Source organism: Silurus aristotelis (assembly GCF_946808225.1).
Source record: "Silurus aristotelis genome assembly, chromosome: 27".
Classification (NCBI taxonomy): domain Eukaryota; kingdom Metazoa; phylum Chordata; class Actinopteri; order Siluriformes; family Siluridae; genus Silurus; species Silurus aristotelis.
In genome coordinates, this window is record NC_139600.1 from 3236078 (window position 1) to 3257308 (window position 21231).

Below are 21231 nucleotides of genomic sequence, written 5' to 3' on the forward strand. Positions count from 1 at the left end.
AAGAGCAAATGTGGGCTGAATGTGGAATGGGATGGTCAAATAACACATCCAAATCTAATGCTCAGGTCTGATTGGAAAGCATATTTGGTCAGCTCATGAGCGGAATCAGGTGTGTTTAAGAAAAAAAAAATGATGTAAGCATGTATGTATAAACATGTAAATAAACCCCCGTGTAAAAAAAAAAAAAAAAAAGCGGGGACGCTATTTTCCGACGCCATGGGCGACGTGTAAAAATACGCCTACAATCGGCGTGCCGGATAAGCCACGCGCGACACGGCGAGATGGTGCTTTCTGGAACGTGGGAGTGTTTTATCAGCGTTTGGCAGCAGTGTGCAAGCTGGGAGAGACGAGCGAAAAGGGGGCCTGAGAAGGTGAAATCCCTCGCAATCCTATTAGCGCGGATTAGAGCTGCGCCTTTCCCGTCGCCGTCGTCACACTGCTGCAGGTGCGCGACTGTAAAAAAAAGAAATAAATAAAAGGGGGGGGAAAAACAGTAATGACAACCCTGATTGTATAACACATTTATATTTTTTCTGCGACCTGCGACCTGAACAAGGGTTTATGAGGTCGTTATTTATTTCATTCTTTCCTCTTGCCTGAATCCCATCATTAGGAGGCCAAAGAGCCTCATGCTTCCCTGGGCTCAGGCTGCTCTATTAGGGATTAGACGACGGAAAGGAAGTGGCATTCGAGCCGGAGTTAGTCACCGAGTTCTGCACATGACATTACACCCTTCACCAACACATGCAAAAACAGTCCGCTGTTTAAAATCCTGCTAAATGCTATATATCCTACACTTAGGACTAGAATAAATGGTTCCCGCTTCCTTTTAGCTTGATTAGCATTAGCGTGTCCTTATTGAGGACGAAATACTTTTTTTTTTACACTATTTGTTTCTGCTTATTATTATTAAATTCTGCTTATTATTTTTTGTTTTTTCTGCTTCGTTGTTCTCCTCACGTTCACCTTTTCTCACACAATTATCTTCACACTTCACACGCTTTTTTCAACATGGCGACAGATACTACATGAAAAAAATGTCTAAAAATGCTGTTTGTCTTGTTCGCAGTTTTTAGTACATATTTCTTATACTACTTGCCTTATTATTAGTCATTTTATTTTTGCACTTTATTATTATTGTTATTTTTTATTCATTTTTTTTATATACATTCATTTGCTTGTTTGCTTATATTTTTGTGTTTTATTGTGGCGTGTAGACTTTTGTGTATCTTGAAACAAAAAATAGTTTTATTTGTGTATCTTTCAAATAAGGTTTAAGTTGAGAATTTTTTTATTTATCTCTGTCTTAATGTAGTTAATTATTGAATGTATTTATTTTTTTATATATTTTTATATATATTTTTATATATATTTTTTATTTTCTTTTTTTTTTTTTTGCTTATATGCATAGGTTTGTGTGTTGGTTATTTGTATGTGTGTGTGTGTATTAAGAGGATTAAGCCTATGGACTACATTACCCATCAGACACTGCACTTACTTATTTGTCACATGTTATGGATCACTCACACCTGTTCCCTCTCACTTTGATCTTTCACCAGCACTCATTGTCTCAACGGTGGTTTAGTTCTTGTTTGGGTTTATGGTCGTTAGTATTTTTGTTTCATTATTTGGTTTTGAAAGGTCCCCTGGTGGTCTAGTGGTTAAGATGCAGCGCTCCCACCGCTGCGACCCGGGTTCGATTCCCGGTCAGGGAACCATCCCCAGCCACTCTTAGTGCCGGTCCCAAGCCCGGATAAATTGGGAGGGTTGCGTTAGGAAGGGCATCCAGCGTAAAACATGTGCCAAATCAAACGTGCGGAGGATCCGCTGTGGCGACCCCTAACGGGAGAAGCCGAAAAGAAAGTTTTATTATTTGGTTTTGAAATGTGGAACATAAATTTAAAAGAAATACAGCAATTCCCCCGTTTATCGCGGTGGCTACATTCCAAAACCGAAAAAAAAAACGATTTTTAAGTATACGGTAGTGTACTGTATTAACATTTTACTTCATTTTAGAACAAATAAATATATTTTTATTGATACATTTCATTATTTCAACATAAAACAATTCCCTATAAGTTTCTTGGTTTATGTTGCTATCCGTTAGAGACCGGGACTAATTAGCCAAACTGATTAGTTCCGCGATAAACCGGGGGCGCCAGATTCTCGGTAAAGTGGGGGATTACTGTATCTACACTTGCATCCACCTTCTCTGCATCACATGACAGAATGGAATCTGGTCCTGAGCCATTGTGGCAGATTGTTTATATTAATTACAGTCCAAATCCTTTCTCATAGTTCCTGAGTTGCTCATTGGGATTATGGGATTTCCGAATGCGGTTTGTTCAAACAGGGAATCTGTTTAAAAAATCCATCCGTTTAAAGTTGGATCACTTTAATATGTGATCTGTTCCAAAGGAAAATGGTGTAATAGGAATCCAAGGTTGCTGTTCCTATTATTCTTCCTATAAACACCATAATTAGATATTTACATATTCATATATCTGGTCCGAGTGGAAAAGGTGTGTGTGTTAGAAAAAAGGGATCTGTTTTAAAAGTCTACAGTAGAAACGAATCCCGCGTTAATAAGATCGTGGAAGTGTGAGACCGGCCGTCTCGTTCGAAACAGTTCACACATCAGCGTGTTTGTATCGTCGCTGAACTCGTGAGTTAATTACGGAGGCGAACGCGGCGTGTTAGAACAAGGAAAAGACTAAAGAGCGCAGTGTAGAGGGCTCGGAACTTGCGATAACCCTGAGGGACCGGCCTCGCTTCTCACGTTCAGCTCCGAATCAGCACAGCGACAGAGCGAGGAATAATCCAGCGATCGTTTACGGAGAGGCTCGAAGACTAAATGCAGGGTGGAAAAAAAAAAAAGGTAGTTCAATGGGAAGCTCAGTGGGAAGTGGTAGCTCAGTGGATAAGATGTTGGTCGGATGGTCATGGGTTCAAAGCACAGAACCACCAAGCTGCCACTGTTGGACCCTTGAGCAAGGCAATTAACTACCTATTTACCCCAGGGGTATTACAAAAAACTGGGAAGTGGTAGATCAGCGAATGACAGACTTTGATTGGAAGGTCAAATCACCAATACTGGGCCCCTGAACAAGGCCCTTAACCCTCAACTGCTCAGCTGTATAAATGAGATAACTGTAAATCTGCCAAATGCCATAAACACCATAAAAGAAGACCACACACACACACACACACACACACACACACACACACACACACACACACACACACACACACAGATCCCACTGTGGGCATATTACTGCTAAATAAATAAATATTATATATTTATAATATATTTGTTTTTATATTTATTTATTAATATATTTGTATTTAATTATTTGATTGATTTTATTTAAAAGCCTAAAAAACAGCATTGATTGGCAATGAAAATAGTTATATCTAATCTAAATAAATAAATAAACAAATAAATAAAAGCTTGTGTGTGTGTGTGTATGTGTGTGTGTGTGTGTGTGTGTGTGTGTGTGTGTGTGTGTGTGTGCACGTGTGTTTTTCACTATAAACTTCTGTTTATGTGAAGTGTGTGTGTGCACATGTATACATGTGTCTGTTTTTCACTGCAAACTTCTGTGTGTGTGTGTGTGTGTGTGTGTGTGTGTGTGTGTGTGTGTGTGTGTGTGTGTGTGTGTGTGTGTGTGCGATTTTATTGCGTTTCTCTGCTTAAAATATTCTGATCAGGAGCTCTTTGTGTTTTGTAGTGTAAACTTTTGTTAATGTAAATTGTTTTGTGTGTGTGTGTGTGTGTGTGTGTGTGTGTGTGTGTGTGTGTGTGTGTGTGTGTGTGTGTTTTAATGCATTTTAATAATATTTAGAGCAAAATCTCTTTTTTCTTTCTTTTTGTGTGTGTATATAATTTATTGTATTTCTCTGCTTTGAATAATATTCTGAGCATAAGCTGTTACTTCTACTGTGTGTGTGTGTGTGTGTGTGTGTGTGTGTGTGTGTCACTGTAAACTTCTGTTTTTGTGAATCACTGTGCGCACATGCCTTTCTGCTTCGAATAATATTCTGAACAAAAGCTCTTATTTTTAGTGTGTGTGTGTGTGTGTGTGTGTGTGTGTGTGTGTGTGTGTGTGTGTGTGTGTGTGTGTGTGTGTGTGTCTTTTCCTGATACAGAATATCTGTAGAAGAGAAAAAAAAAGCTGACCATTTCAGACGAGTCCGACATTTTGGTATTCCGTGGATTCAGCATCGATTGACGTTCTATTCATGTCACACAAATGCAAAGAGAGGAAGAGTGAGTGATAGACGAAGAGAGAGAGAGAGAGAGAGAGAGAGAGAGAGAGAGAGAGAGAGAGAGAGAGAGAAAGCGATAGAAAGAGAGAAAGAGATTATGATCATGATCCAGACTTTGCCTTTCGGGGGTTGAACTCCCTCATCATCTTGTCCTAGATAGCGGATATAACGGCGAGCAAAAGCGGCACTCAGACCTCCTTCACTCCTCACTCACTCATTCTTTCGCTCTGTCACTCATCCGCTCCCTCACTTCGCCATTCGTTTATTCCAACACTTCTTCCTTTTTTCTTATGGATTCCACAAGGACGCATTAGAGACATCAATACACCGGTGCATCAGGTGTCTCAGGCCGAAAAAAGAAAAAAAGAAGACAAGCAAAAAAATACACCCATCCGAGCCATGAACAAAATTCTACACACGATTATTATATTATTACATCATAATTACACTGCACAGGTCCCTTTATCCCTCCATCTTTCTTTTCTTTCCTCTCTCTTTCTCCTCTATAGCTTGCCTCGTTCCTTTTCTTTCACATCATCCTTCTTCCATCTCCTTCTGTTCCTCCACCCTGTCTCCTTTTCTCCCATCCCCTTCTCTCACCTTGTTCTTTTTCATTCTTCATTCCTCCTCCTGACCTGCTCTATCCCTCTATCCCTCCATGAGGCAGGTGTTTAATCTGTTTCTTCATTAGCAGCAGCTCGACGCTGGTAGAAATGGATTATAATCAAGTGATTTGTGTGCTGAAACGACACACGGCTCAGAGATGCTCAGTCTGGGAAAACTAATGAAGGACTTTCCTGGACAATGAAGGACTTTCCTGGACAAAATGGACAAAAAAAAAACCTCTTTACACCCCTACATGTCCATTCAACTACATATCCACACCTTTATTTGTCCTCACATCTACATGTCCACACATCTAAACCTCCAAAAATTCTCACATCAGGATGTCCATGCAGCTACACATCTACTCACCTCTACATGTCCACACATCTACACCTACTTACGTCCCCACCTCAGTATTTCTACACCTCCACATGTCCCCACCTCAGCTTTCAACACATCTACACCTCCACATGTCCCCACCTCAGCTTTTCAACACATCTACACCTCCACATGTCCCCACCTCAGCTTTTCAACACATCTACACCTCCACATGTCCCCACCTCAGCAATTCAACACATCTACACCTCCACATGTCCCCACCACAGCAATTCAACACATCTACACCTCCTCATTTCCTCACCTCAGCAACTCCACACATCTACACCTCCTCATGTCCTCACCTCAGCAACTCCACACATCTTCACCTCCACATGTCCCCACCTCAGCATTCAACACATCTACACTTTCACATGTCCCCACCTCAGCATTTCAACACCTCCACACGTCCCCACCTCCGCATTTCAAAACATCTACACCTCCACATGTCCCCACCTCAGCAACTCCACACATCTACACCTCCACATGTCCCCACCTAAGCATTTCAACACCTCCACATGTCCCCACCTTAGCATTTCAACACATCTACACCTCCACATGTCCCCACCTCAGCATTTCAACACCTCCACATGTCCCCACCTCGGCATTTTAATACATCTACACCTCCACATGTCCCCACCTTAGCATTTCAACACATCTACACCACTACATGTCCACACCACCACATGTCCACACGGCCACATGTCCATACATTCCTACCTCCTCATGTACATACATCTACACCTTCAAAAATTTCCACATCAGGATGTTCGCACAACCACCTCAATACATTTTTAACCCCTACATGTCCATTCAACTACTGCTTCATACAGTCCTAACCCCCACATGTCCCCACCTCTACATATCTACAAATCTACACCTCCACACCTCCTACATCAGGATGTTCACACAGTCCCAACACTTCTACACCCCCACATGTCTGACCATCTGCACCTTTACACATCCACATATCTACACCATCATATCTTTGTCCACACATATACACTTCCACACATCTACCTATTTATACATCCACACCACCATGATCTACACCTCCATGTCCCCACCTCAGCATGTCCACATTCATCTCCACACATTGTCCACTTCCAGAGGAAGTTGTAGCTCAGTGAATAAAATGTTGGACTTTAGTTCAGCAGGCTGAAAGTTTAAATCTCAGCACCATCAAGCTGTCATTGCTGGACCCTTGAGCAAGGCCCTTAGTCCTCTCTGGATAAGGCCAAATGCGAGAAATGCAAACCTACACCTTCACACCGCCACATGTCCAAGTGTTCACACCTCTACATGTTCTCACATGCACATTTACACCTCCAGACATCCACATCTCCAAACGTCTACTTTAATCAGCTCGGATTGTCTGACTCAAATCTCTGACTTTAAAGAATTCACTCGGTGTGTAAATCAGAGATTAATACCGATGCTCTCGACTTCTTATCTCTTTGTACAGGTAACAGGAAGCTCAGGGCAACTCTGTGATGTCCAATCTGTCCACTCTGTCCTTACATCCCAGTCCGGAATCTCAACATCGACCCGTGTATGTGTATCCCGATCCGGAGGAAGTCATGCAAGAACACAGCCTGAAAATCAATACTTCTTTAAAGACGACGTCTTAACACCAATCTATAGACATGTGCTGAAGAGAAGAGACAAATACACAGAATAGGGGACAAAAAAGGAGAGAGGTAAAGAGAAGAGAGGTCAATGAAAAAAAAAACGAAAAAAACATCAAAGAAAAAGAAAAAAACAGACAAAAAGGAAAGTCAGAAAATGAAGAGGAAGAAAGCAAAAAAAAAGAATTAAAAAAGAAAGTGAGTAGAAATGAAGAGAAAGAAATAGACAGAAAAAAAAGGAAAGAGCACATAATAAATATAGGAAGGAATATAAGATACAGAAAAAAAGAAAACAAAAAAGGGAAAGAAATAATAGAAAAGAAGAGGAATAGGGAGAACAGAATATAACTCAATGAAAGAAAAGAAAAAAGACAAAGAAAAGACTAAAGAGGCAAAAAAGAATAGAATAGGAAAAACACGAATAAAAAAGATAGTAAACAGAAATGAAAGAAAAAGACTTGAAATAGAAAGAAAAGAACACATACAAAAGAATATAAGATACAGGAATAATAAAGGAAAGGAAAGAAGAAAAAGAAAAACAAAAAAAGAGAAAGGGGGAAAAAAGAAAGAAAAACAGAAGGTAAGGGAAGAGAATAAACAAGTTGGTAGAAAGAAAGAAAGAAAGAAAGAAAGAAAGAAAGAAAGAAAGAAAGAAAGAAAGAAAGAAAGGAAGAAAGGAAGAAAGAAAATAAACAGAAGAAGGGGAATGAGAAAAAGGAAAAGAAGAAAAAGAAAGAGAAAAAAGAGAAAAAATATATATAAAAGGAAAATGAGAGAAAAGCAAAAAAAAAAAAAAAAAGGGAGAAAAGATATAAATAGGAGGGGAAAAAAGAGAGAGGAATTTAAGAGAAAAAAAGAAAAGAAAAGACTAAAAGAGAAAAGAAGAGATGGGGCCAGGTGATCCACCTGCAGCATGAATATAATTATACATAACATTATTATATTATTACATTATAATTATACTGCATGTCGCCACATCCGCATCAGCTCTTCTTTCTCTTTTCGGTTTTCTCTCTTTAAAAAAGATACAAAATTTAAAAAAAGATTATAAAAAAGAAGAGGCAAAAAAAGAAAAGAAAAGAGATGAGGTCTGCAAACATAGTAGATGGAACACATTAAAGGAAGAAATTGGGGCTTCTTTACACCCTTTCCCACTATCCATCCATCCATCCATCCATCCATCCATCCATCCATCTATCCATCCATCCTGCAGCCCTTATATTGTTCACTGAAGCGGAGGAAAAGAAGCCGCTGTAAAATGGAGCCTTATTAAACATGACAGCAGCCATTTTCCCCTACATGGATCATTCCGCCCTCGCCACATAAATCAATTACTGACGTTCCAGAATGAGGGCAAAACCTGAGACTTTATAACAGGAACGTGTGAGTGTCGCATGCAAAAGTTAGTACACCCACGGCCAAGTGCAATCAGTGTTACATTTCACAGACATTCCTGTATTATTACCTGTAGGACACAGAGATCCCTACATTGCCCACGTCCCTACACCTGGTACATACACACCAAACACAATCTTTTACAGCAATCAGGAGAGACTTACAATTATTCACACAGCTGAGCAGCTGAAGGTTAAGGGCCATGCTCAAGGGCCCAGCGGTGGTGGCTTGGAGGTGGAAGGATTAGAAAGCATGACCTTCCAAAGTTCAATGTCTAAAGCACAGCTGGATCTTTATACAATAGCTCTAACGTCTACATTGATGTTAACGGCATTTATGATGCTCTTATCCAGGGTGGCTTACGGTTAGTTATACAGCTGAGCAGTTAAGGGGTTAAGGGCCTTGCTCAAGGGCCCAGCAGCAGAGGATTGTTGGGAATTGGGATTTGAACTCCTGACCTTTTGGCAAAAAAGCCTAGCTCGAGGGCCCAGACGTGAAGGTTTCTTTGGTTATTGGATTTAATCTAATGACCTTTAACAAAACAAAATAAAACATGCTCAAGGGCCCTGCAATGGAGGCCTGGTGGTGTTGGGGTTCAAACTCATGACCTTTAACAATAAAAACCTTGCTCAATGGCCCAGCAGTGGAGGCTTGATGGTGCTGAGATTTGAGTGACCCGAGTAACCACATCCAAAGTATCTGGAATGTTTCAATTACTGTTTTTGGGACGCATGCATTTGTTTCCATGCAACAAACTCTGTAAAAGACAAAAACAAACAAGAATTGGACATGAACGAGGTGTCCAAATGGTAATTTTTTTTTTTGTCTAGAACAGAAACTTGTGTAAGAAGGAGACCAGGAGAGAAGATGGTAGCAGATTGCCTCACCCCCACAGTCAAACATAGAGATGAACGCTTAATGGTGTAGGGTTGTTTCAGAGCAGGGAACGTTGGACACTTATTCCAGTGGGGTGAAAGGAATCTTGAAACGAGATAGCAACCGTTCCATACTTCCATACTACTCATTGACTCGTTGAAACCGACTTCAACATATGACAAGATGATAAAGCATTCATACGTCCAAGCTCTGTAAGCAGCAAACAGTCATGTGGAGTGTTCTATCACCCAGTCACTGCACCTAAATTCCTATTACACTGCTCTGAGATTAATTGGATTGTAAAGAAATCTAGTGGCAAGTTTCGCCAAATTATACCACACTGAAAGCGTGTAAAGCTGTTATTCACGTTAAAGGAGGATTTGTCAAATGGAATACAAATTCTGGACATTTCTATATTTGTTTGGTCAAGATAAATTTTCATACCCTTAAATATGTTGCATAGAAACAAAAGGAACATCCACATGTTGTAATAAAAGACTTTCCAGATGTTTCAGAAGCACTGGAGATCAAATAAACAGTATATAATAGTTCTGTTTTAATTAAAAATGACATTTTTCATTGGTTTTATCGAAGCAGGGGCGATCCTTAAATATCTATAACACGCCAAGAGTATTCGCTATCATTTCCATGTTCTAATATATTTTCTCTTGTTCGAGCTTATCAATTTTATAGCACGGGCCCATATGCTGAATCGATGGTAGAAACAATGAGTAAAACTTGCCCATGCTAGTTTGTAGTTTCAGCTAATCATCCGAGACTGAATGCGGAACGCACATTCTACTCGATCTCATCTAGAGAGAAATAAACGAGACTTGACACGAGCCTGTTTTAGCTAAAGACAGTGGTGTTTAAAACACGTAAAAAAAAAGACCCGCCTACCAGAGATTCGAGGCTGTGCCACGCATTGAAAAAACACACTGCTAATGAGAAAGGTACGCCGTAGCATATGCCTAAAATAAACCTATAGGTATAGTTTATAATCAATAACTTCAATAACAACAAACGGACGGTTTGTTGAGGGATACTGTATTATAGGGGGAAAAAAAGGCATCACGAAGTCATCCGAAGGTATGAACGAGGTGCAACGTGACCCTGGACAGGGGTTTATATTGAAGGATTTATTTGTTGAGTTGGACAGACAAATCACTGGAAGAGACAAGAGAAACGACTAGGGGAAGAAAAAACGGGGACGCTTTAAAAAAAATGACAAGATACAAAAAAATTAAGGGGGAAAAGAAAAGTGGTTGGGAATTGGGACAGTAGAAAATCAATTAATACAATATCAATGATTGAAACTATACACCATTATAAGAGGGTTATCAAAAATCTCGGCCACTGCATTGCTTTTGCGGTTTTCCTATGCTAAGAAGACGCCTGCATTCCCTACCAAATGAATTTCATCTTTTATTATCTAAAACAAATGACAATGCTTTCCAAATCATACACACTTTATCCGAAACGTCGGAAAACTTGTACGCTTCATACAAAATGGCCCTCCAATTTCATTCTCAGTCTTGCAGTGATGTCCTAGATGGGATTACGTAACCTAATGATGTCATGATGTCAGATCAGGAACGTCTGAGAGTCTAAGCATTCCTGACACAACCCCAGAGAGGGATGATGTGGAGGAAGCCTTTCTCTGACAGGACTCAGGCAGGATGTACCTGCTTTTCCATTGAGAGATGACTGAAAAGGTCTTGTGGATTTGTATCTCTGTGTGTGTGTGTGTGTGTGTGTGTCTCACAGGCAGACACCAGCCTAGCAGGCTAATTGGTTCTCCAGCTGCCTCAGCAAGACTCGAAACCTCACAGCGCCCAATCAGCTCTCCGCAAACTAAATCCTGCCTAAAACCTTGGTTTCGGAGTGTCGCCATCACCGATGCGGCCGTTAACACCGTCCTTGTTTAGCGTAAAGATATTTATAAATAAGATCAACTTTCTAGAATTAAGAAACAGGGACCAGCGTCACTTGTACGTCAAAGCTCCCACATACACATAAAGAGTTGGCTTAGCAAAAGCACTTGAGTATCGCGATGACGTCTTTGCTCGTATGCAAATATTTATTGGTGCATTTCCTTGTTCAGATCTTTCCTTGTCTCCCACATGTTCCTCCACAATTGCAACAACACACGGCTCAGTTCGGAGAAGGGCCAAGAATACAGCATGCGGCAAATTTGGCCCTGTAATCCCAGTTAATCTGCACAGCGAGCGCAGGGGTATAGATGTAATCATAATGTGCTGAGGAGGACAAATAGGGATCAAGTTAATCTGATATTAGCCTCAGTGGTAAAACACAAAAAAAGACAAAAAAAGATAGTAACCAAGAAAAAAGAAGGGATTACCGGATACCCACCATGTCCTGCACGAAGCGAAGCAGGTAATCTGTGGATGGCGACCGGGACTGTGTGGTGATGTTTGCCTGGCCTTGCGTGATGAGATCCCCATGTCACCCCAAGGGTCAGGGTTACAAGGCAAAGTGCCACACGGCCAGCCGAGGGCCAGACAAGAGCTTCAGGGCTCCAGCCCCCAGGCATCATCCCCCAAGATGAGAGAACAGGAGGGAGAGAGTAACAGGACAGACTTGGGATTCAGCGTTCCCGGAGGCCCATGCTCCTCATACACATATACCCTGTATGCCAAAGAAAATGGTGCGATAATCCACAGGGGAAGCAACCAGAAGTGTGAATGAAGCCCGAGCTAGATAAGCGAAGGTGATTCTTGTTAGTTCCTCAGTCAGAGAAAATCCAGTTTTCCGATGATGAAAAAACGAACAAGGCACAAAGAAAAAAAAAAACTAAACGAGGGCACTCTTGGAGCTGGAACGAGCAATCCGAGTCTATTCCCTACAGCTTGCTCAATTTCCCACCTCACCACACACACACACACACAAACACGCACACACACACAGACACACACTCAAGCACACGGAGGTGAAAGTAATAACACTTGTGAACAAGGAAGCCTCAAGGAACCTCTCCGTACTTGGTGGCCAGCAACTCCTAAAGGTAAGAGGAATCAACCAAAAAAAGAGGATACAAGCCAGATAATTCTTTTGACCGCCTCGAGTCTGGATGCAAAACTTTCTCCCTGGGATCTATCGCACGATATCCTGAGAAACGCTCTCGCGGTCCCTGATGATCCAAAGTGCAAGGTGCATTCCCGGTCCTGACAGCTACAGAGTTGCGTCCGTGCAAAGGAGACCGGCTCTACTCCGTGAGGAACGCGGGAAACAGCTGGAGCTGAGGCAGTCCGTGGCCACGAGGCATCGGCAATGCAGCTCCGGAGGTTTATGTGAGAGAGAGAGCAGAAGGAGGAGAGGGAGGGAGGGAGCGAGCGAGGAGAGAGGGAGAGGGAAAATAGAAAAAAAGAGGGAAGGAAGGAGGGAGGGGGAGTCTCAGCTTCAGCATCCAGCAAAGGAGCAAGCGAGACAGAGAAAGAGATTGAGATCGGGAGATGAGGCTATGCAAATGGAAAGGCTGCACTGTGCATTGCAGACTAAAAACCGAGGGGGAAAAAATAAATGCATGCTAGGGTGTGCTTTCTCGCTCTCTCCCGGCCCAATTATTTCACATTTTTAGTGTCTTTTTATTCAAAAGGAAGAATGGCTAGAGGAATTTGCTGTTTTACTCATAAGGGGGGGTGTCTTTGGTTTGGTTCCATGGTCTCCTTCCTCAGAAGAAACCCTCGAAGGAGAAATCAAATTGTCGACAAGTTGCGTAGGTCCTCAAGTCCTCAAGTCGCGCACCTACTTTGGCTTCTTTTCCTGTGACGACTCGGATGACGTCACTTCAAGCAAGCCTCTGCCTCCCCCGGCAGGATTTGCACAACCCACTCATCCGGCAACTTTCTAAATTTCGACCAGGAAGTCTTGAATGGGAAAGTTCTTTTTTTTATGTGTGCGTGTGTTTATGCAAGAATTCAAGCTCCAGGCTCAAATCAGGGTAGCCTGTTCTTACAAACATTGCCACAAATCATTGCAGACCACCAGAGGCAATCCGAGTGCAAGTTTTCCACCCTCCTCCTTCCCCTACTCATAGTTCCTCTTCTTCTTCTTCTATTTTTTTTCAGTTTTGCCGCGAAGAAACAGGCGTGACATCCAACACGACTGATCTCGGCTTTTTCCTTTCTTTTTGTTCTCCTTTAAAGAGTTTTATCCACTTTGTCAAAGGCAATCAGCTCAACTTGGTTAGGAAGCAGCATGGCTTTTTGATTGCTTTTTTTTGGGGGGGTTCTATAAAGAGAGGCTGGAAGACATGTTCACGAGACGATCGAGTTGATTGGGCCACACTTGCACACACACTTTCCAATTGTTAAAGCGATCCACTAGCTCTTCCATCTGCGTAATCAGAACTACAACCACCTCCCGAGGTTTCAGAGATTTCCGACGCGGATTCTGATACCAGAGTGCCACCTCAAGGCTGAACCGGAGAACTACAATGCAGCACGAACGGCGCTCCACTACTAATGTGGATGGCTTGAATAAAGAGTTCTTTGAGCTCGCTTTATTGTGCTTTTGGGGGATTTTCATCCTACAATATTGTAGATTGTGATTGTAGAAGGATTCCAGTGCAGTGAGCCAATTTTGGCTTAAAGTATTTTCAAGTGTAGAAAATCATGTACTGGAGCTTTCGCTAAATAAATTTTCAAAATGTGTTAGAGCTTCGTTCGTTCGTTCGTTTATATATTTATTTGTTTGTTCGTTTATTCATTTATCTGTTTATGAGTGATGGTCGTCTGATCTGTCTCCTCACTGAGGAGTGAAGGTTAATATCATTGGTCATGTTATCATCAGTAGAGACACAATCAGTCTACACAGTGTTAACTGCCTGTTAGCCTGTTAGCCTTGACATAAAAAATAAAGTGCGACAAAATTATTTTTTTTTTATAACACACACCATCATCTATCCTGGTTTCTGTGAACATGTCGCCAACACCGGGACGTCATTTGCATTTTCCGTCGTCCCTGTTTTACAAATGAGTTTTAAAAGGCAAGTTTGCCAGCATTAGCGTTTCAAGGGCGTCACTTACTCCACATATGGCAAATGAAGTGTGGAGAAGTTGGAGGAGGAGGAGGAGGAGGGAGCGAAGGGCTCGGAGCTCATAAACCTCCTGATGAATCACGACGTTCCTATGCGTATGCATAAACACACTGTGAAAAAGGGAGCATATGGGGAAATAAAGTATCAGATATAAAATGATACGGAGTGGAGGGAGGGGGTCACGCGCTCCACAACCCAACGAGCATATTGTGTGATATTACAGAACATATTGTGGGCACATGTGGAGACTAAATGGGGTTTCGAGCAAATTAGATGCTGATTGTAAGGTTGAAATAAATTGCTTGATCGAGTGCTTCGTCGCGTGTTTCGGTTTTGAAGAATATCACCACCTGGAGGTGTGATATGGAATGACATGCAGAGAAAATGCTCCGAGATTCAGATGTAGAGTTTGAGATTCTCATTTAGAACTTATAGCCTTCAGTAAACTTGATTTAACAATTGTGGAAGGAAAAAATTGCTACCGGAACCTTCCTCTGATATCAACCGGACAAACAAATGCAGCATGAGCAATTAGCTGTTTATTTCTTACACCATAGTAACTTTAATACCCAGTTTCCAGAGGCTGGAAATGTCTGTTGAACATGAAGATAAACTGAGAAAAAAAGAGACAAATAGATACAACATGAGCCAGGATGAGCTTCCTGCTCCTTCTAGCTGCACTGACTGACCGGTGAAGGAACGATTGTTTATAACTGCTATTTTACATTTACATTCGAGGCAACTTACAATTATATATCTTATATGACTGAACAGTTGAGGGTTAAGGGCCTTGCTCAAGGGCCCCTGCAGAAGTTTGGTGGTGCTGGGATTTGAACCTTTTGTCTCCAACATTCTAACCACTGAGCTCCCACTTTTCCCAACTACTATACTGCTATAAGTGTTGTGTAGATGGTCGACACCCTGTCATGTGACTATAAATGGATAAAAAAAATACAATGTGATTTAATCGCTGGCAAAGTATTGTGGTGCATGTAGAGTACAGGGACAGACAGACAGACAGACAGACAGACAGACAGACAGACAGACAGACAGACAGACAGACAGACAGACAGACAGACAGACAGACAGACAGATAGATAGATAGATAGATAGATAGATAGATAGATAGATAGATAGATAGATAGATAGATAGATAGATACCTATTAAAGCATCATTTTTCTGTATGTTTGTTGGTGAGCTTTTTGTTGTTTACTGTGTGTGTGCGTGTGTGTGTGTGTGTGTGTGTGTGTGTGTGTGTGTGTGTGTGTGTGTGTGTGTGTGTGTGTGTGTGTGTGTGTGGAGGCTTAGCTCTGTGCTTCACTAAAGGCCATCTGTTAGATGTGATAGTGTGAAGGGTGAAAGCAGAGTGTGGACCTCATCTTACTATTAATTATACTGCAGTGTACACCAGTGTTTACTCACAACGTAATAAATATCACACACACACACACACACACACACACACACACACACACACACACACACACACACACACACACACACAGACACACATGTATACATACAACACATATATGCACCCATGCAAACTTTAATTTATTTTGCTCTTGTGTTTTTTTTTCCCTCCTTTCCTGCATCCTTTTCTTTCTTTGTTCTTTTCTTTCTTGTTTACCTTTTCCTCTTTCCTCCTTCCATTTCTTTCTTTCTTTCTTTCTTTCTTTCTTTCTTTCTTTCTTTCTTTCTTTCTTTCTTTCTTTCTTTCTTTCTTTCTTTCTTTCCTGCATCCTTTTCTTTCTTTGTTCTTTTCTTTCTTGTTGACCTTTTCCTCTTTCTTTCTTTCTTTCTTTCTTTCTTTCTTTCTTTCTTTCTTTCTTTCTCTCTCTCTCTCTCTCTCTCTCTCTCTCTCCTCTCCTCTCCTCTCCTCTCCTCTCCTCTCCTCTCCTCTTCTCTTCTCTTCTCTTCTCTTCTCTTCTCTTCTCTTCTCTTCTCTTCTCTTCTCTTCTCTTCTCTTCTCTTCTCTTCTCTTCTCTTCTCTTCTCTTCTCTTCTCCCTCCTGGTGTATAACAGACTCCTGATGTGAGAGGCAGGACTTGGGTTTGTATCAGGGTTTTGCCATGCGTTGCTCTCTTTGTCCACCAGATGTCCCCATTAATCCCTCAGATTATTTTCCCTGAGGTTGTTTGGTTAATCGCTGGCACCTGTGTTTAATTGTATGTGTGTATATTAAACCCCCAACATGACGCAGTTTCTTGGTTTGGTCTTTATGTCCCTGTGTCTTCAGGCAAAAAGTTTTCTTTTTTCTTTGTCCGAGTGAAGATTTATTTTTTGAGGAATTAAGCATAACGCACCAAAAACTTTCCATATAATTAATTTCTGCATGTGTGTTCACCTGTTCTCCTGGGTCTTATTTCAAGAAAGCCTAGACCATCCATCACTCCAGCCCTGGTTTGGACCCACCCTGGACATTGAAACTCTGAGATTAAGGGGCGGAGATGATTTGACTCACCATCGTTGCACTGATGTCCTCCGAACGACGTCATGCTGCAGTCACAGCTAAAGCCTTCCCACTGCTGCAGACACACACCCTGATTAGCACACGAATCCTCCTGACATGTGGTGCTGGGGCCTGAACCAAAAACACACAAACACACACACACACACAAAACCTTCTTCAATCAGCTGAATTACCACTGTGAAAGAAAAAAAATCGACAAAAGAAAGACAGAACAAAATAAATGTGAAGAGTGACAGCTGAAAGATGAAGGAGATTAGAAAAATGAATAAGAAATGAATGAGTGCTTGATGAGAGATGAACGAGAAACATATGAAAAAGAAAAAGAGTGAAGGATGAGTAAGGGAGGAGAAATGGATGAGTAGGTAAAATGACGGAATATAGAGGGATGTGAGATGGATAAAGAAATAGATGAGAAATAGACTAGAGACAGATAAGAGACAGATAAGAGACATATAAGGGAGGAATGGGAGATGAATGATTAAGGGATGAGAGATGGATAAGAGTCTAAAGAGAGCTGGAGAAGTGAAAGAAAGAGATGAGATATAGACGAGACAGATGAAAGATTACAAAGAGATAGATAAAAGACAGATGAGAGATTAAGAGATGGGTGAGAAAGAGAGACAGATGGAGGGATGAAAGATGGATGAGATGCTGATAAGAGATTCATGATAGTAAAGAGATGGATAAGAGATGAATGAGTCAGGGATGATAAATGGAAAAAATACAGAGAAGAAATTGATGAGAGAGGGATGTGAGATGGATGAGTGAAGGTTGAGAAAGAGATGAGATATAAAGAAACAGATAAACGATGGATGAGAGATGAAGAAAGGACAGATAAGACAGATGAGAAATAGATGAGTTAAATGAGAAAGGAATAACAGATGGACTACAGACAGATGAGTGAAGGATGAGAGGTGAATGAGTGAGAGTGGGATGAGATAGATAAAAGGCAGATGCAAGATAGTTGAGAGATGAAAAAGAGACTGATGGGAGAGGGATGAGATATGGATGAGGGAAAGTTGAGAAAGAGATGATATATGGATAAGAAACAGATGAGAGATTGGTAGGAGTTGGAAAAGAGACAGATGAGGGAAGGATGGGAGGTGAATAAGTGAGGGATAAGATGATGGATAAGAGACTGATGAGAGATGGATGAGTGAAGGGAAAAAGATGAGATATGAATAATAGACAAGAGATGGATAAAAGACAGACAATAAAACAGATAAGAGATTGTTAAGAAATAGATGAAAAAGTGACGAGAGATGGATAAAAAACGAATGAAAGTAGGATGAAAGTTTTAGAAGTTGGGTAGTGAGTGAAGTTCTGACCTTCGCAGCCTCTCTCGATTTGCCCCACGCAGGTGAGAGCGTCGGAGATGAGGTCGGGCAGACGCCCGTTCAGGTCCACTGATGCCAGGCAGCCCTGAAATCCCTCTTGGGCATGAACCAGTTTGGGAAGCTCTTTGTACATCTCTTTAGCCACGCCCCCAATGTACAGATCTCCTGTGGAGAGAAAAATGGAGAAACGTCAAAAAGAAAGAAAACAAATAAAAAAAATAAAGAAAAAGGAACGTTTGTTTTAAAAAAAACAAAAGGAAGAATGAAAACTAGAAACACAACAAAAAAAGAAACTGAGAGAAAGAATGCACACTGACTTTGCCCATGCAATAGTGGCCTCTAGTGGGCATAGCACTGAACTGCAGCTGTATACAATATAACATTAATTAGAAAACGAGTCAAATGAAAACCTTTTTATTTTATTTTTATTATTATTTTTACTATTTATTGCTCCCTGCACTGCACCAAATCTCCTTTAGCACGTTTTGCTTAGAGCCTTAGTCTATCAGGCCAAAAAAATACTTTTATATATTCCCTTTCCCCATCCTGGGTCTTGGAAGGTGAATGATGTTCCCCTGTCATCAACAAAAAAACTAATTTAGTACTAAAGAAAACAACACACAGCACACTGAGGGTGCTCTTTATGAGTGCATTAGCATGAGGCCTAGCATGAGAATGTATCTTAAATAGAGACTAAAAAGCATTTCCCTTTTTCTTAACCATAAAATCTATAGTCAGCCCGAATGCTTGTGTTTGATTGGCTGGAAGTTCAGGTTTGCATCCAGTATTGAACACAGGAAATCAGGAAACACACATGTAACCATGGTTTAAGCCCTGGTAACTAAGACTTTGGGTTACTGATCAGAAGGTCAGGGGTTCAAGCCCTGGTATCGCCAAGATGCCACTCTTGGGCTCTTGAGCAAGACCCTTAACGCTTTGTGTTCGAGAGGTGTTGTATGATGGCTGACCCCTGCTTCCTAACATCGCTGGGGTATTCGAAGGCAGAATTTCACATTGTACACATTTCCTAATGACCTCCCTGAGCTCCATGGAGGTTTGACTCGATTAATGGCTTGAGAAACTGGAAAAGAAAAACAACACCAGTTGTTAACATCAACCGATTTATTATTTAAAGGGATGCGAAACAGTTATACACCATTTTTCCCATTTTTATTCGATTCCATTTGAATAAATAAAGCTCACGGCACTACTTTATCAATGGGTGTGATTTGGAGCAGCAGAATCCTCTATCTAATCTAATCCAATGAGCCGGATATGAAAAAAGACGGACTTTGGCAGTAAAGACGGGTCGTTCATGAACAATTCATTCATTTAAATGAGTCTTTAATGTGACTCATAAGAATGAATCATCTCAAAAAGTGATTCGTTCATTTTTGTATTTTTTTTTTTTAATAAGCGCACACGAGTAAAGCATCGCAAAATCTCGGACAGAAAACAGAACTGAGTCGTTTACATCTCGACTCTTCTAGTCTGAGTCGTTCGTTCTTTTGATTCACGTGACTCCCATAGATGATATGCAGTTATATATACATATAGTGAAAGTTGGTGTATGTAGATGTGTTGGGGATCTGATTATAGTAAATAAAATAAAATTTCTGTTCAAATGAACCAAATGAACCAAATGACTCAAAACAAAGGAATTTGTTTCGATGAACAAGATTCAAAGAACCGAGTCACTAAAATGATTCCATAACTATTTTGTACATCGATGATCTGTTAATTCGTCAATGCTGGGAAGTGACGACGGTTTGAGATGTTAATTCAAGGCTAGATAGATAATGCACTTCACACCGGGTGGTTATTCACCTTCACCTCGTACATCCATGCTCACGTAGAACAACAACCCGAAAAGTCCACAGAGGAAATCTATAAACCCGAATTCCATGCAGATGTTTGTGCAGATGTCGTACCCTTCAGGTCGAGGTTTTTGGCTCCGACGGTGGTCTGTGTGGTGACCTTGGTGTCGATCTTGACCATGTGCAGGTTGTTGGTGTCTCTGGAGATCATGACGTTGTGCCAGTGGTTATCGTTCAGAGGCTTGTTGGAGTTCCCTTTAATGAGGTGAGCACCGTTACCCAGGTCTGCTACGTAGTGCAGGTAGCTGGAAGGAGGGATGGAGGGGAAGAATATTATTAATAATTCGAACACTTACATTAAGTCGCAGGTTTGGTGTCAATCCTGATAAATCCTGAGAAATTTCCTCACTTCCTGTTCTCTTTTTATGTTGGATGAAGTCTCTCGAAGTAAAGGAAATAAAACAAAAAAACAAAAACAAATGAAGAATGAAAAAAATACTATAATCTCAACCGAGTGGGAAAAGTGGAATGAGAAAATGGATTGGACAGAAGAAATGAGAAATGAATGAAGGAGAGAAAGAAATAAAAAAAAAGGATCACAAGAAAGAATGAATTAAAAGAGATGAAAGGAAGAAATTAAGAATGAAAAAAAAATTAAGGAATAAAGAAAGAATGTGTGAGTAGATAGATGGATGGATGGATGAATGGATGGATGGATAGATAGATAGATAGATAGATAGATAGATAGATAGATAGATAGATAGATAGATAGATAGATAGATAGATAGATAGACAGATAGACAGATAGATAGATAGATAGATAGATAGATAGATAGATAGATAGATGGGCAAATTTAGAAGAGTGTAATGAAGAGAAATGATGCAATGAAGGCAAAAAAATGAAAATGGTAGCTGGAAGGAAGCATGGAGGGAGAGAATGAATAAAAAATGAATAAAAAAACTGTGAATTAAAATAAATAAAAAAGGAAAATATTAAAATAAATAGAGTATTCAAAATTGATGACAAGAAAGAAAGAAAGAAAGAAAGAAAGAAAGAAAGAAAGAAAGAAAGAAAGAAAGAAAGAAAGAAAGAAAGAAAGAAAGAAAGAAAGAAAGGGTAAAATAAACCAATAGAAAGAAAGAAAATTTTTAAATTGTGTGGCTTCTACCATTTGAAACAAAAGACAAATTAGAAGGAAAGAATACATTCTAAGAAAGAAAGAAACAAACAAAAACTAATTAGAGTAACTAGTTAACTAAAAGAATTAGAAAAGAACAAAGGAAGAAAATAAGAAAGGGGAAAAGAGGTGGTCTATACTGCCATCTAGTGGAACTGAAGAAAGCAGAAGAAAGAAATGCAGACAAGAATGAGAGAAAATTATTTACTACAGAAAA

At 40.5% G+C, this 21231-nt stretch overlaps 1 protein-coding gene across 31 annotated transcripts in view; it reads right to left on the reverse strand.

The window, feature by feature from the left end:
* LOC310721075 (neurexin-1a-like) overlaps positions 1–21231 on the reverse strand; it is a 331556-nt gene that overhangs the window by 149193 nt on the left and 161132 nt on the right. For 27 of the 31 annotated variants that reach the window (XM_083532317.1, XM_083532316.1, XM_083532314.1 and 24 more), the window contains 3 exons: positions 19951–20141; positions 18011–18184; positions 16674–16793 (listed from right to left, as the gene is read on the reverse strand). In XM_083532317.1, the coding sequence (XP_083388443.1) occupies positions 16674–16793; positions 18011–18184; positions 19951–20141 (485 nt within the window). Of the gene's footprint in view, positions 1–11522; positions 12943–16673; positions 16794–18010; positions 18185–19950; positions 20142–21231 lie in introns of those variants that run through there. The other 4 variants (XM_083532320.1, XM_083532319.1, XM_083532323.1 and 1 more) reach the window with 3 other exon arrangements.